The sequence below is a fragment of the Paramacrobiotus metropolitanus genome, unplaced genomic scaffold (genome assembly GCF_019649055.1).
Source record: "Paramacrobiotus metropolitanus isolate TYO unplaced genomic scaffold, Prichtersi_v1.0 Parri_scaffold0000044, whole genome shotgun sequence".
NCBI classification, from domain to species: domain Eukaryota; kingdom Metazoa; phylum Tardigrada; class Eutardigrada; order Parachela; family Macrobiotidae; genus Paramacrobiotus; species Paramacrobiotus metropolitanus.
Genome location: NW_026570264.1, coordinates 446,370 through 460,557, shown reverse-complemented (window position 1 = coordinate 460,557; position 14,188 = coordinate 446,370). Strand labels below are relative to the sequence as shown.

At 42.7% G+C, this 14,188-nt stretch overlaps 2 protein-coding genes across 4 annotated transcripts; both read left to right on the top strand.

The window, feature by feature from the left end:
- Positions 1-57: 57 nt before the first annotated feature.
- Positions 58-3,134, top strand: LOC129591104 (protocadherin beta-6-like). 3 transcript variants are annotated; one of them, XR_008690813.1, is made up of 10 exons: positions 58-310; positions 517-943; positions 1,094-1,204; positions 1,300-1,633; positions 1,768-1,835; positions 1,910-1,997; positions 2,082-2,207; positions 2,305-2,387; positions 2,459-2,537; positions 2,633-2,680. XR_008690813.1 is itself a non-coding variant. In XM_055486635.1 (10 exons), the coding sequence occupies exons 1-10, from the start codon at positions 238-240 to the stop codon at positions 2,870-2,872; spliced, it is 1,605 nt and encodes a 534-aa protein (XP_055342610.1). In that variant the 5' UTR covers positions 58-237; the 3' UTR covers positions 2,873-3,134. The 3 variants fall into 3 exon arrangements, 2 of the variants coding, with proteins under 2 accessions (XP_055342610.1, XP_055342609.1); XM_055486635.1 differs by having other exon boundaries at positions 523-943; positions 2,305-2,369; positions 2,633-3,134; XM_055486634.1 differs by having other exon boundaries at positions 2,305-2,369; positions 2,633-3,134.
- Positions 3,135-5,345: 2,211 nt separating this feature from the next.
- Positions 5,346-9,614, top strand: LOC129591106 (uncharacterized). Its single transcript, XM_055486636.1, has 10 exons — positions 5,346-5,606; positions 6,314-6,776; positions 6,924-7,031; positions 7,165-7,495; positions 7,707-7,774; positions 7,837-7,924; positions 8,022-8,147; positions 8,217-8,281; positions 9,117-9,189; positions 9,258-9,614. The coding sequence occupies exons 1-10, from the start codon at positions 5,525-5,527 to the stop codon at positions 9,507-9,509; spliced, it is 1,656 nt and encodes a 551-aa protein (XP_055342611.1). The 5' UTR covers positions 5,346-5,524; the 3' UTR covers positions 9,510-9,614.
- Positions 9,615-14,188: the final 4,574 nt, after the last annotated feature.

The window sequence follows — 14,188 nt, the reverse complement described above, 5'->3', positions numbered from 1 at the left end:
CATGAGCAGTATCGGCGTCGCCAGAAACGCGAGGATATCAGTTGGTTTGTTCTCGCCATTATGCTCACAGCAGAACATTCATTTGTGTGCAATCGAGTCCACTAATGTACAAGCCGTTTCAGCTGTTCTGCTCCCTGGGAAAAGGTGCTTGATATTTGTGTTAGCTTCCCTTGTGCACGGGAGCGGCTTTATCCGGATCTGAATTCTAAATAAATCTTCGGACTCCGGCTGCATTAAATGGAACGAGAAATGCAGCTACTGTTTGCGCTGATGTGTGTTCTTTTAGCATGTCCGGCTTCGAATTCGACAGGTGAGTGAATGCTCGTTGTAGCTGCTGTGCAAAATAGAGCGGAAGGTAAAGTCAAACTATTGTGTCTTGTGTCTTTCCGTATTTAAAATTTGTATAATATTTAATCGAATAATCGAATAATTCATATAATTAATCGAAACAATCGAATATTATCGTTTACGAATCATAGCTCGAAGTGTATCCTTACATTATTGTTTGTAACGAAGCACTAGATTCGGACGGAATTTCCAGTTCCCCCTCGCCCACCATGATTTGGTCCTTCTTCGTTCTAAATTACTCTGGCACATCCACTTTAGTGGGCAGTCTCCACAGCCCTGGTTGGCATCACTTTACGCTTGCACCAGGTGGAAATCCGTTCATTGTGCTGGACCCGCAAACGGCAGACGTGACACTGACCAGTGGCTATTGTCCACCCAGCAGCCCCACACGGGAACTGGTCGGTGCTCAAGGCCGCGATGTGGCTGGAAACGTCAAGCAAGGAAACGTGTCCCTCGTAATTTTCTCCTCGCCGGCGTACTTTCCATTGTGCCAGAGTAATCCTGTCCAGCCGCCGACTACTCCGACCCCATCTCCTTCCCAACCGGCTACATCACTGCCGGATTCCGATGCTGTTGCCGGGGATGCTTCGTTTAGGTAAGTTAATCTTTAGGAAAATAGTTTTTGCCAAACAGAATTCAAAACCAAAATTTTGGAAATTATTAAGAGATTCTCAGTTTTGATCCTCTACAACAGCTAATATATTATTAATTACATATTCATTACATTTTTGTGCTCCATTTGTAGCGTAAACCAATGTCACACAGGGTCCGGCGTTCCTGCAGTGGTAGGATCATTCAGAGCGAAATTCAGCCCTAACGTGGATTTGTCGAAACTGCGAATGACAATTTCGAACAGGTAACATTAAAATTATCGATTTCAAGTTTTTCCTAGCAAGTAGTGTAAGACAACACACATACTACAAGCGGCGCTTAAATACATCGGCATTATAGCCTTTTCCAACCTGCACTTCCGGTGGTCTGCGATCCAGATCTCCTGTGCAACATTACACTAGTTTCCACCCGACCACTGGACACTAGTATGCAAGGACTGTATGTCATGACAGTCAATTACGAAGGAGGTGGTCTTTCGACGACATCGCAACAGTTGGTGGTTTCTGTGCAATGCGACTCGCTGCAATTCAGTCAAACTCTGCCCCCGCCAACGGTCGCCAGCAAACCAACGATGGCGGTTCCAGAACTTCCACCGTGTAGTAGGGCATCAGTTTCCCTTGGTGTTAACGAAGATACACCTGTCGGTACCGTAGTAACCAGTCTGCCGTCCATCGTACGTTGCCCATTAATTTCTTAGCAAATCTTTGGTAGTTATGAAAAAACGTATTTTAAACCATAAAGTACAGCACTGATCTTAAAATAAATTGCAATTTAAAGCTAATTGCCATGTCGGATAATTTTTTACAGCCATCGCCCGGCTTCCGATTCCAAATCCTTGACGCGTCTGCTGCTGGCTATTTTAACATATCACACCAGTAATGTATTTTATTAGGATATGTACTAATACGGTAAACTAAACGAATTACACTCAACCGTTTTTGCATTTTAGGGGATCCGTAGCTGTTGCCAGACCGTTGTCGGAACCAACTATTGGTTCGGTCTATTTGCGCGTTGCCGGGCTAGTCAAAAATCGATCTGTAAGGATTTATCGATATTTACAGTATTTCACTAACTTGCGAGATATTCCGGCTACGTAAATAATTTGATTTGGTGACTGACAGGTGTGCGCTACAGATATTCTCATTACTATAAGGAGAGTCAGCTCACGAATGCCAGAATTTAATCAAGTGTCATACAGTTTTGCCGCTGACTGCAATAATCCCTCGATCCCCATTGGAACTGTTACTGTAAGTGCAAATGTAATGCGGAAATAGTCTAATGCGTAATAATTTTCTTCTCAAGGGTCATGTAAAGTGTTTTAACGAACAACTGATATATGAGCAGGCCTTGGATTCAGATCGTGGAGCAACTGCAAATCGCCGGTTTTTTCTTAACCCGGAAGATACAGCGTAAGGCAATCCTCGGAGGTGTTTGCTTGTATTGCTCTCTACTGTACCTTTTGTCATTGAAATACCTACTAAGGATTTATTTTCTACAGTACGAGTATTGCTATCGTTGATCCGGTTAGTGGCACTCTTTGGTTAAGGAGCATACTGCACCAGTCAACAACGTTATTGGTAAGCGGTTTAGGTCCAGAACTCCACTCCAGAACTGCTTTTCTCAACACTGTGGTGCACAAACTCCTACTGTAAAACGACATGCGCTTCTGCAGGTGTTTGTTGAAAACCCCGGCACAAATCTGACAAGCTCTGCATTCGTGCACATCAGCTGTACAGACGATAACTCTATAGTCCGGATTGGAGGACTGCGCGGAAAAGGTGCATCACATCCGACCCCGACGACCCAAAGACCGAAAATGCCGTCGCCTAAAGTTGTTCCACAAGCGCAAGTTGCTGTGTCCTCTATTCAGTCTGCTTCGTATCCCTTAACAGTGGCAATAAGACAGTCATAAGTTGCTACATCCGATTTTGCTATAGCAGGTCCTGAATGTTTATCAAAAAATGGGAAATAGCTTTTATCAGCATGTAAAACGGGCAGAATATTGGAACAGATAGACCAGTTATGTATAAAAGCGTGTGTAGCGTAGTTGGATAAACGGGTCCCTATTTCCTTACATTCTATTAGAACTAGGAGGATAGAAACACCAGAAACCCAGACTACGGGCCAGATTCTCTTTAATTCAAGACCGAAATCCAAGAAAGCCAGAGAATGACCTCATCACATTAGTCGTCGCTGCGCTTAAATAGCCTAAACTGGGCAATCTGTACTACTCGTACGTCTCATACAACTGCACTCGTACATACGTAAGCGGCACCGCCGCTACACTTGCTAGATATGAGCACCTTCGAGAGTCGAGGCCGCATCCCATAAAATATCGAGGAATTTAAAAGTTTAAATCTTGCACCAGGCAAGTGAGCCGGAGCTGTCAATCTGCTTTCAAACTGCACAAGTAGAAATGTTTTCTCTTCACTGCGCCAAGAGTTTACGTTCCGGAGGATGTAATTGAAATCTGATGGCGCAAATGATTACAGTAATAGACCTACGCTTAGCAAAGTACAGCCACAACTGGCCCACAAGTAATTTTATTATTTCTATACAGCATACCGGCCCTCGATTCCCGGCCAAAATGTTTACCATTAATTTACACCCTGTCCACGGCAAGTTGGCGGCTTCCATTTAAAAAATTCCCATGAACCATTGGCCCATGAATTTAACTTTATTAAACTTTTATGTGATTACTGAATCTATCTAACACCTCCTGCGTTTAAGGTTTCTAAGATATGAGCTTGTTACGAATTCCAGGAATTTCAAAACTGGAGGAGACCACTTTGAAAATGCGCTGCAGTTCAGCTACCAAGGTTCAGCTCCTCCCACATAAAATTCGTTTTAAATTTCCGTTTAGGCCGTAGTCAAAAAATACCAAATTTTTTGACTTAACCATTTAGTAGCCCTTCGGAACGCACTCATCACTACCGACTTCAAGTTCTTCCTGGGTCAGGGCAGCGGTATAACGGTGGGCGTGGTCCAAATGTAGGACGACCTCCTTCGAGAGGTCACCTTGCAATTGTGGGAAGTATTTTTCGACTGTTCGCAGCAAAGTACAATCCACAAAGAACTAGGCGACAAGTTTTCTATCACCATCCAGATCGAAGGCTCGCCATATTGATAACAATCAAATTCCCGCGGCCGCCCTCGTTTTTTTCAGCAAGCGCTTTGTACGGGAGAAAAAGCGATTCTGTTCGCCAAGGCTTTCTGCAGGTTTGGTTTTTGTTCACGAAGTGCTCTCTAGGGGGTCATCGAACTGACCTTAGCTTCAATCGCCTAAAGTCGTTCCTGAATTTCTAGCCTAATTAAATTCTTTTCCAACACTGCCATTACTCATTCCCTCGGTGCCTTTGTTTCGTAAGGTATTTCTCGCGACACCACACTCCAAAACCGATTGAGTTTCTATGTGCCGAATGCGCAAAAGGAAACTACACCAGAAACTATAAAAAGATCTGGGAAACATGCGCGACACGACCCGGGAACAAGTCAGAATGCCATGCCGCCAACTTGGCGTGTTCAGGGTGTAAAATAGTAGTGTACATGTGCACTACTTATAATCCATGATTGTGCCCTTTTTGCCTTTAAGGCAAGTAGACGACACAAATATTGACTGTGTCGCAGAATACTGGTGTAAGCTGTTGAATGCTGTTTTACGGTAATCTGAATCACTACCGGGTAGTGTCCGAATGGTTTAACCTACTTCGCTCACTTACAAGCCTGTTCATTCGAATTCAGCCCACTAGACTGCAGTTAATGTTTTATGGTTGATCAGGTTCTTTTAGCATGTTGTGCCGCGCAGTTGTTAGGTAATCGTAACTTTGACTATCCAGCAACTTTGACCATCCCATCAAGGGACTTATCGCGAGTGCTTTCTTATTTCAGGTCACAACATTGAGCGAAAGACTAAAAACGGAATGCGTCAAACAAGAGCGAAATTCCGAGCAGGAATGGGCGTCCGAATCCATCCTTCCAGAACGTTTTTCCGCCTCGACAGAATGACTATGGACGAGTGCATCATGTTGCCCTGTCCAGCAGTTTTTGAGTGAAGACGGCCAAAATCGGTCTTAGTGTGTGAGTCAGTATGATCCAACATAACGATAAGTAGAAATATTTTTGGTTTTACGAGGTGGGTGCAAAACCGTCTCGACTAGACGATGCAGTGTAATTATTTCCAAACTCATATGTTAATAATTACAGTTAGACTGTTGCAAGGAATGCAGCTGCATACCGGTCTAAAATCGCTTACTGAATAAATATTCATGGAACAGACAGGGTCTGTAATATTATGACTTGAGGGCATCCATACACGGTACGAGCATTGTCGCAAATCACGCGAGAATATCAGTAGATTTTTGTCTCACCACTGTGCATGACACAACATTTGTTTCGTCTGACTGTGCGATCAAGTCAGCTACGAGCAGTTTCCACAGTTCCGCTCTTTGGCTAAGTGAACCACGTGCACTAGCGGTGCCATATATCTATTACGGGTAGTAATTTTATGCGCTGGAGAGTTTCTTCTGGACCAAAATCGTAAACCTTCGGGTTCCTACTGCATCAAATGCAACAAGGATTACAGCGAGCAAAGCGAATTTTTGCGCCGATGTGCGCTCTTTTCGTTTGTTCCACTTTTAAACTGGCAGGTACTTGATTCAATGCTATATTGTGCTGAATATTGCGCAAATGAGTCGCACAGAATAAACTTCAGTTGAAATGTTTAGAGGAACTTCTTTTTTTATTTGTTTATCCTGCTCACTGGTTTCAATGCCAGCGATTTCAGTTTATAATGGGTCACTGCTACCGTTTTAAAGCTCTTAATGATTAATTCTGGGCTCATGTTCGTCTGTGCATGGATAGAAGTATCATGTATGAATTAATTTTCTAAAATTTAGCTAGTTTTTGCACAAGGAACGTGTACCATCAATTGATAGACCGAACTACCATTAGCATCAAACTGATTGCCGGGCATGTGGTAGGACACGCTGTCAACCGCCAAGGGAAGCCAGTGTTAGTGCGAAATCTGTAAAACAGCCGTTATCCGCTAGTTTGATGCTAGATTAGTTTTATTGTTTTCATATACGTACATTGTACATATTTCTGGGCGCTTTTAGTTTAATTTGTTGATTTCAGTATGTAGAGTTTGCTGTATAGAAAAATAATTCTTTCGGTTTTATCGCGCTTAAATCGCTTTCGATTTTGCAGTAACCTGGCCATGGTGCACGAGCACGGCCACAGTTAACAAATGATGATAAGGGTTGCTCGCTCTATCAATTAAAGATACACGTGTTCCTCGTATCGAGCGATCTCGTTTATGAACTGTAACGCAACACTAATCCTCACATTATGGTAGATTACGAAACAATAGTTACGGACGGCATGCTCAGTTCCACCCCAGTGTGGTCATGGTTCGTTCCAAATTACTCTGGCACATTCACCTTAGTCGGGAATCTGAATAAGACCGGCTGGGGTGAGGTTGTGCTCACACCAAATGGAAATCCGTTCATTATGCTGGACCCGCGAACGGGAGACGTAATACTGGCCAGTGGCTACTGTCCACGCAACACGGTAACCTGGGAATTCGCCCGTGTTCAAGGCCGCGATGTGCCTGACCACGAGGGAATGCAGGGAATTTTGGCCATTGGCATCTATTCCCCACCGGAGTACGTTAATTCCTGTCAGGGCAAGAGTTTCCAGCCGCCGACTGCCCTGCCTTTGCATCTGCATGAACCGGTTGCATCATGGCCGCCACGGCCCACTTCGTCACTGTCTGACCCGAACTCCCTTCATGCGGGCACTCCTGATGTCTCCTTTAAGTATGCTCTCCGTTAGCCAGAATAAAATAAAAAAATAAATTACGTAGAAACCACAGTTTTAAAACAGAGGAGCTTTTTAGTTTTTGATCCCCAGCAGTAGTCGTATACTCTAATAACTTTCCAATAAATTTTTTGGTTAATTTGTAGCGTAGACGCATGTCCAGGGTCCAGTGTCCCTATAGTGGTAGGATCTTTCCCAGTGAAATTCAGTCCTTACGTGGATTTTACGAAACTGCGAATGACAATTACAAGCAGGTAACACTAAGTTTCAACGATCTACACTTTTCCTTTACAATTATTGCAAGCAAGAACTTATTGTACGAGTACACATCAAAAGTGGCGCAGAAATACTTTACGGTATGTCTGCATTCTGTAACATGCATTGCAGACATTTTCTACCGGTGTTTCCGGTAGTCTGCAATCCGGATTTCCAGTGCAACATCACAATTGTTTTCTCTCGACCAATAGACCAATTTCTCATAGGAAAGCATATAATGACAGCAATTTACGAATGTGATGGCCTGTCGACGGCAAAGCAACTGCTGATGGTGTATTTTAACTGCCACACGTGGACACCTAAAACAGTGCCACCCCCCACGGTCGCTAGCGATCCGCCTCTGCTTGTACCAGAACTCCCGCCATGCAGTGCGGCATCGATTCCCATTGACGTTAACGAAGATACACCTGTCGGTACCGTGGTAACCAGCCTGCCGTCCATTGTACGTTGCTCTAAAACTTCCAGCAAAGCGTTTTTTGACTATGAAAAATGCAACATTATTTCCATAGGACATAGTCTGCTCCATCACAGTAACAGGAAACGTTTTTCCAATTGTAAAATAAATCTCTTACAGAGCGCCACAGATACGTAAATCATTCATAATCGCAAAAGTGTTAAAACAGGTAACAAAACCGAGGTCAGTTTTGTTGCAGCCTTCGCCTGGCTTCCGGTTCCAAATCATCGACGCGTCTGCCACCGGCTATTTCAACATTTCAGACCAGTTATTTATTGCAACAGTGAAATCTGAAATTAGCGATAGTAAACGGTTTCTGCATTTTTAAGGGGTGCCATATCTGTTGCCCGTCCGCTGTCGGAACCAACCGTTGATTCAGTTTACTTGCGAGCTGCCGGACAGGTCGACGATCAGTCGGTAAGGAAACTTTCAAGAAAAACTACAGCAACCGTATTTTGGAAGCTGTTTGTTGAGTACATCTACTATTTAGGTGATTTGGTTTTTTTGCTGACAGGTGTGCGGTACAGATGTTTTCATTGGCATAAAAAACGTGAACTTACGAAAACCAGAATTCGATCAAGTGTCATACAGTTTTAATGTTGACTGCAATCAACCCTCGAATCCCGTTGGGACGGTTAGCGTAAGTGCGACAACAATCTGAAAATGTCGACGCAAGTGTTGCACAAAATCACTGTCAAAATTTGAGCAGGCTTCTGATTCCGATCGTGGGCGAAACAATATTCGGCGATTTTTTCTCAAGCCAGAAGATACAGCGTAAGACTTTCTTGGCCCGCGCTCAAGCTCGGACTTGGACTCGAACTTGGATTTCTGAAACTTGGACTTGGACTTCACTTGGACTCTAAAACTTAGACTCTCAAACTCGGACTTCACTTGGACTTGGACTCGGCATTCACTTAAACTGGACATGGACTTTACTTGAACTTTAAAACATGGGCTTTATGACTTTTAAGTTTCTTCATGTTTTCTTAGGTTTCTCAGGTTTCTTAGTGTTTTTAGGTTTCTTAGGTTTCTTAAGTATTCCTAGGTATTCTTAGGTTTTTATGTTATTCTTAGGTTTCTTTGGTTTCTTAGATTTCTTAGGTATTCTTAGGCTTCTTACCTTTTTCAGGTTTCTTAGGTTTCCCAGAATACCAAAGAATACTAGATAAACTCAGCAATCTTAGAAACCTCAGAAATCCAAGAAACCTAAGAAACGTAAGAAACCTTAGCTACCTAAGAAACCTGAGAAACCTAAGAAACCTAAGAAACCTGAGAAACACGAGAAACCTAAGAAAACATGAAGAAACGTAAGAAGACATAAGAAACATAAGAAACGCCTAAATCCAAGTCAAAGTCATGAAGTCCAAGTTTTAGCGTCCAAGTAAAGTCCAAGTTCAATTTTACGTGAAGTCCGAGTCCAAGTCCAAGTGAAGTCCTAATTTAAGAGTCCAAATTTTAGAGTCCAAGTGAAGTCCAAGTCCAAGTTTTAGTAGTCCAAGTCCGAGTCCAAGTCCGAGCTTTAGCGCGGGCCGACTATCTTGTATTGCTGTTTGCTGTATTTTTTTACCGTTTGTCAATAAATTATCTTGAAAAGATTCATTTTATACAGGATTGCCACCGTTGATCCAGCTAGCGGCATTCTTCGGTTAAGGAGCAAAGTGCGCGAATCAACAACATTGTTGGTGAGTGGGCCCGTCTCTGTCTAGTTTCTGCGCTCTCTGGTGCAAAACCTCGGACTGCGCATCTGCAGGTGTTTGTCGACAACCCCGGTACAAATCTAACGAGTTCTGCAATCGTGCACATCAACTGCACTGGTGATAACTCCTTACTCCAGCTGGGAGGACTGAGTGGAAGGGGTGCGCAGCGGCCGACCACTACGACCCAAAACTCGAGCCCGGGAAGCGCAACGCCATCGTCTAAAGTTGATTCGCGAGCGTATCCGGCTTTTTTCTTTAACCCGCCCGTTTCGCATCCCTTTACGGTGTTGATTAAGCGTTCTTAATTAGGAGTTGACCAACAGATTAATCTAACACCAGAAAAATTAGCAACAGCTGTCAATCTCTAATAAAATCTCAGGAGCAACAGTAAGTTGTCTATTAAAAAAATATGTTCCTAATAAGTCGTAAGAGTTAGTATTCGGAAAATCTCAGCCTGAATTCACGCCAGATAATTTTGGAATCGGAATTTTCCTTCTATAACATGATGCTACAGTTTGATGTATTGCACAATCATCTGCATACGTCAGAGCTTCTGCACTTCTTTATCCATATAAAACAACTATCATTAATCGGCTGCTGACTTTTAACTCCATGTCTTAACCTCAAACTGAAAAAAGCGTTATTGATTTGTTGAAAAAAATGTTACTAACAGTCGTATTTGTCCACAACCGTTATTTCTGTTTAGCTAAAATGTAATTTTGAGCCTTGGCACGATGCCGGTAAGAGAACTACGCTAGTCAAATTATGTTATGGGTAGACAAAAATCATTTCTTCATCAATGTTTCCGAGAAAAAAAGCTGCTATTTCCGCTTAAAATACGAACGTGCGTTATTTCGTGCAGAACGCAACAATATAACTGCGCTGATTATTATTACAAGGACCAAAGTACTGCATTAAATTTAGGGAAGCCACAATTGATTAAGCTGAACACCGGTACGACACTTTTTTACAATAACAGTCGGTGCAATTGCATCGTTTACATAGTAAGTACTGTAGTATATTAGTGGCAAATCAACCGGCATTTATGCAGACTATCAGACAAACACATAATTATAACGAAACATCAGGCCAGTTCTAAGATCCCTGTTTGAATGACTCAAAGATGCGGAATCTGCATGCTCTGTATCCCTGGAGAGTATACCTGGAGGGCACATTTTGACGGTAAGAATATCACAATCTGCTGTCGCAGAATATTGCTGGAAGAAATTTCTCTTTCGTACAAACTGCAAAACGGTCGTTCTTGGTTCTTTTCAGTGCTGCCAAATTGTGTAGTTTCTGATGCTTAACATAAGCTGCTGCAACAAAAATAAATGATATGACCAGCGTTTCTGTATGCTCTGAAGCGAACCATGGATGTCAATGGGGTCGTAAACTACAATATATGACTGCAAAAAACAGCTTCGGCTTAGCCGCCGCTTTTGTGTGGTTGACGGTCGCAGATCAAATTCTAACTGAATCACTAGGTGTCCGTTAATTGCGCGGCGAAAATAGTCGTGTTGATTGTTTGGGTTATTTCCTTGAATTTTAAATTCGGTTAAGGTTCTGTTTAAGGTACTCGTACAAATTATATATTATTGGAGATACTGCAAAGTGCAAACTGGTAAAGTTAAGTTAAGTTTAATCGTTTCACGACCGCACACAATCTGGGTAAGACCCAATCCGAGGCAGCAGACTCGTCATAAAAAAAATTAAACTGAAAAAATCGAACAACGATAAGCAAACAAACTAAATAAGCGTTCATATTTCCAAAAACTTCACATGATCAGTATGGTAAAACTTCTTAAGTGACTTCACTGTGCTCCAGTTAACATTATAAATGCCGCTTTAAATTTAGTCAGACTCCCATAATCTTCTGCCGGTATGCGTTAATCGTTCCATATCCTTGCCATCCGATAGGCGAAAGATTTATCCGAAGGTGGAAGTGCTTGACCGCAAAACGTTGATCCGGTAGAGACTATCGGGCATGGATGTTCATCCATCCTCTGTCGATGACGCGTCACACTTGCAACACCACAATGCGCAATGACATCCTTGCGGAATAATTTTTCTCCGTACGGAATAAGGTTTAACGAAAGTTTGTAAGTCAGTTGCAAATTTTGTTTGAGATTTCGCCGCACGATCGGTTCCCATTCAAGTTCTTTTAGCCTGCTTTGGTAATTACTCGGTTGACCTTTGACAGGAAGCCATCTAACAAATCTTTTCTGACATTTTTGATAGTATCAATCAATCCTATTTGAGCTGGAAATGTTACGGATGCACAGTAGTCCGAGACGGGAAAAACTACGCTTCTATATAATATGCAACGTGCCGATTGTTCTTTCGCGTGGCTTCGCAGCTTCTTGAAAACCCATTCGTATCTCACGGCCAAGAAGAATTTGACAGAGATTTTTGTTGTAGAAAATTATGTTTAACAGCCTGTATATGGCCTCGTTACCTGGAATCCTGAATTTCTTAGTGTCGATTGTCAACGTGATCTAACCCCGACAAATTTTTTAACCGGTACGGGATTTTCTTACAATACTGGATGCTACATCCTGACATGCTGATTTCACTTAACAAAACGAACCGGTATTTTCCTCTTACCCGCGTATACAATATCCTAAAATTAACATCTCGTCGCAAAAAAATAAAGAAAACGCGGCCACTTGCAGTTAACCGCAATAATTCTGAGCTTTACCGGAGCAAAGCTGCTTATGCCATGCAGTGTTGTAGCAAAAAGGTTTTACTAGAGCTAACCCTGCTAAATTGCTAATACATTTATCAGACGATCGACTAGTCAGATGACTGTATCAAGACTATATGGTGACGTCCTGTCACATTCGGAGACTGTGACTTATAAAGCATGATGGTACGGACAAGCATTCAGGTAGAAGAACTAGACAATCGGCACAGCAGACTTGCTAGAGGGAATCATGCTGTAGTTATGACTCATGCTAATACTTCACAATGTCACTATACAGCGTCAAGAAAACAATTAAATTGCTACCAAAATTTCCTTTATGACTGTATTATGCAGTTCTTAATGCGTCGCGTTTCGCTGTAAAAACGGGTAAAGTGCCTTGGAATGCATTAATTACGCTATCGGACCGCCGATGCAGTCGTAATAATTACTACATTATTATTATTATAATAAATTACATTTCCTATATACGGTACATGCACAGACACTAAATAAATACGTACACGGAAGTTGCCAGTTAGTCATTACGCACAGAATTATGGTTATGTACTCTTGATGTACCGGTATCCGGAACAACTGGAAAATCCAAAAGGCAGAAAAGACTTTCGCAGAACCTTCATATGCATTTGGAACGAAATCACATGCCCGGGTGATACACAGTCAGCAGTATTACGACATCATGCCGATTTCAGTTTAAGCTGGGGATCATTGGAAGTACTCAGCATATTTTTAACGCGGTTTTATGTCTCGGGGCATTCTCTAAGCCTACTCAGTGGATGGCAAGAATATTATCGGTGCCGTACTGTACATTGCAGTAAATGTTTTCTCTTTTGTGCTGACTGCAAATGCGAACGTTTTTCTTCCAAGTGCGCACTTGGAACAGTAGATATAGTAATATTCTATACAGCGTCACTCGCTGACAAAATAATGGTATAATATAATACCACTCGTATCATTAAGTACAGTACATTCTCAGCAACATTTTTTTATAAACTGAGCCGAAATCAAACTCGACATTTTTGAAACGTTATCCATTCGTCTGCTGCAAAGTAAAATGCAGCGGAACTTCGCTCTTGCTTTTGGTGGAATTTTTTTGGCGTGATTCCCATAGTATTTATCAGGTAATCGAATGTATTAAATTTATTACCATAAATCAATATAGCACTCAAATTAACCCCTTTTATATTAGGATTTCTACGGTAAAACAAAAATGTTGTTATATTATTGTAGCTCAGAAAGATAGTCTCGAAATGGAATGCACTACTCAAGAGCAAACGAACGGTCAGCCAGTTGCCATCACACCCGAACCGTACCTCTCAGGTGGAGGGTTCCGCTTAGACCGACTAACCGCGGAGGAATGCATGCAGTATGTTATGCTGCGTGATTATTAATGTAGCCCTGTCCATTCTCTCGAACTATCCTACTGCACCGCCCCGGCCACCACGGAATACGATCTTTTCGAAACGTATGTTGAGCTGGGATGCGACGAAAGTCACAGGGCGGCCGAAGTTGCTCGCAACATAAGCCGCATAAGTCCTCGACGCGCTGTCGTCGTTTCCCTTAACGACGGCAACGGCACAACAGACACACTGCAAACCAGCGTCGTGAACCCATACGCCAGCAGATAATCAGCTTGAGCGTAGGCAGTGGTGCCACGCCCTACACCACGGCCAAAATTTACCACCTTGGCGACCTGATAAATCTACTATATTTGCAAATCGACCATTGCTCCGGACTGGTCGTCCGCAAGCAGGATTTCCAGCAAATGCCGCGCGTACGGCAAATTGTATCTCGTTTGTCGAGTATACAGTTTCTGGAGCCGTACACGTTTACAGCGTTAGCGCATCTGCGCAGCTTGGTGCTGGAGAGCTATGTCAGCGCTCATATGGTGCATCAGGGCGAGCTGAAAAAGATAAATGATGGCGAACCGCATTTTCCGTCTAACTGGAAATATTATAAGTTGGAGGATGTATACCGTCTGCACTGCGACTGCTCCTTCGCGTGGCTTCGTAATTTTTTCAAGACTCATTCGTATCTCACAGCCGAGAAAGATCGAGGAGAAGTTTTCATTGTTGGTAGTTACGCGTCGGATGTTGTAGATGGTCGCGCCACGGGGTATCCAGAATTCCTTAGTGTCGATTGTGAACGTGACCTAACACCGACTAATTTTCTAGCCGGTAGTGAGTTTTCCTAAAATACGGGCTGCTACAGTCGCACATGCTGATTACGCTGGTCAGATATCTCCACTGCGGTAACGCACGATTTTAGGAAGCTTATTCTCTT

Bases quoted from the DNA above. Each gene is read 5' to 3' on its own strand.
- LOC129591104 (XM_055486634.1), top strand. From the start codon at position 238: ATGGAACGAGAAATGCAGCTACTGTTTGCGCTGATGTGTGTTCTTTTA. The intron at 944-1,093 runs GTAAGTTAATCT...CTCCATTTGTAG, and splicing joins GCCGGGGATGCTTCGTTTAG to CGTAAACCAATGTCACACAG. The intron at 2,370-2,458 runs GTAAGGCAATCC...TATTTTCTACAG, and splicing joins CTTAACCCGGAAGATACAGC to TACGAGTATTGCTATCGTTG.
- LOC129591106 (XM_055486636.1), top strand. From the start codon at position 5,525: ATGCAACAAGGATTACAGCGAGCAAAGCGAATTTTTGCGCCGATGTGC. The intron at 6,777-6,923 runs GTATGCTCTCCG...GTTAATTTGTAG, and splicing joins ACTCCTGATGTCTCCTTTAA to CGTAGACGCATGTCCAGGGT. The intron at 7,775-7,836 runs GTTATTTATTGC...TGCATTTTTAAG, and splicing joins TATTTCAACATTTCAGACCA to GGGTGCCATATCTGTTGCCC.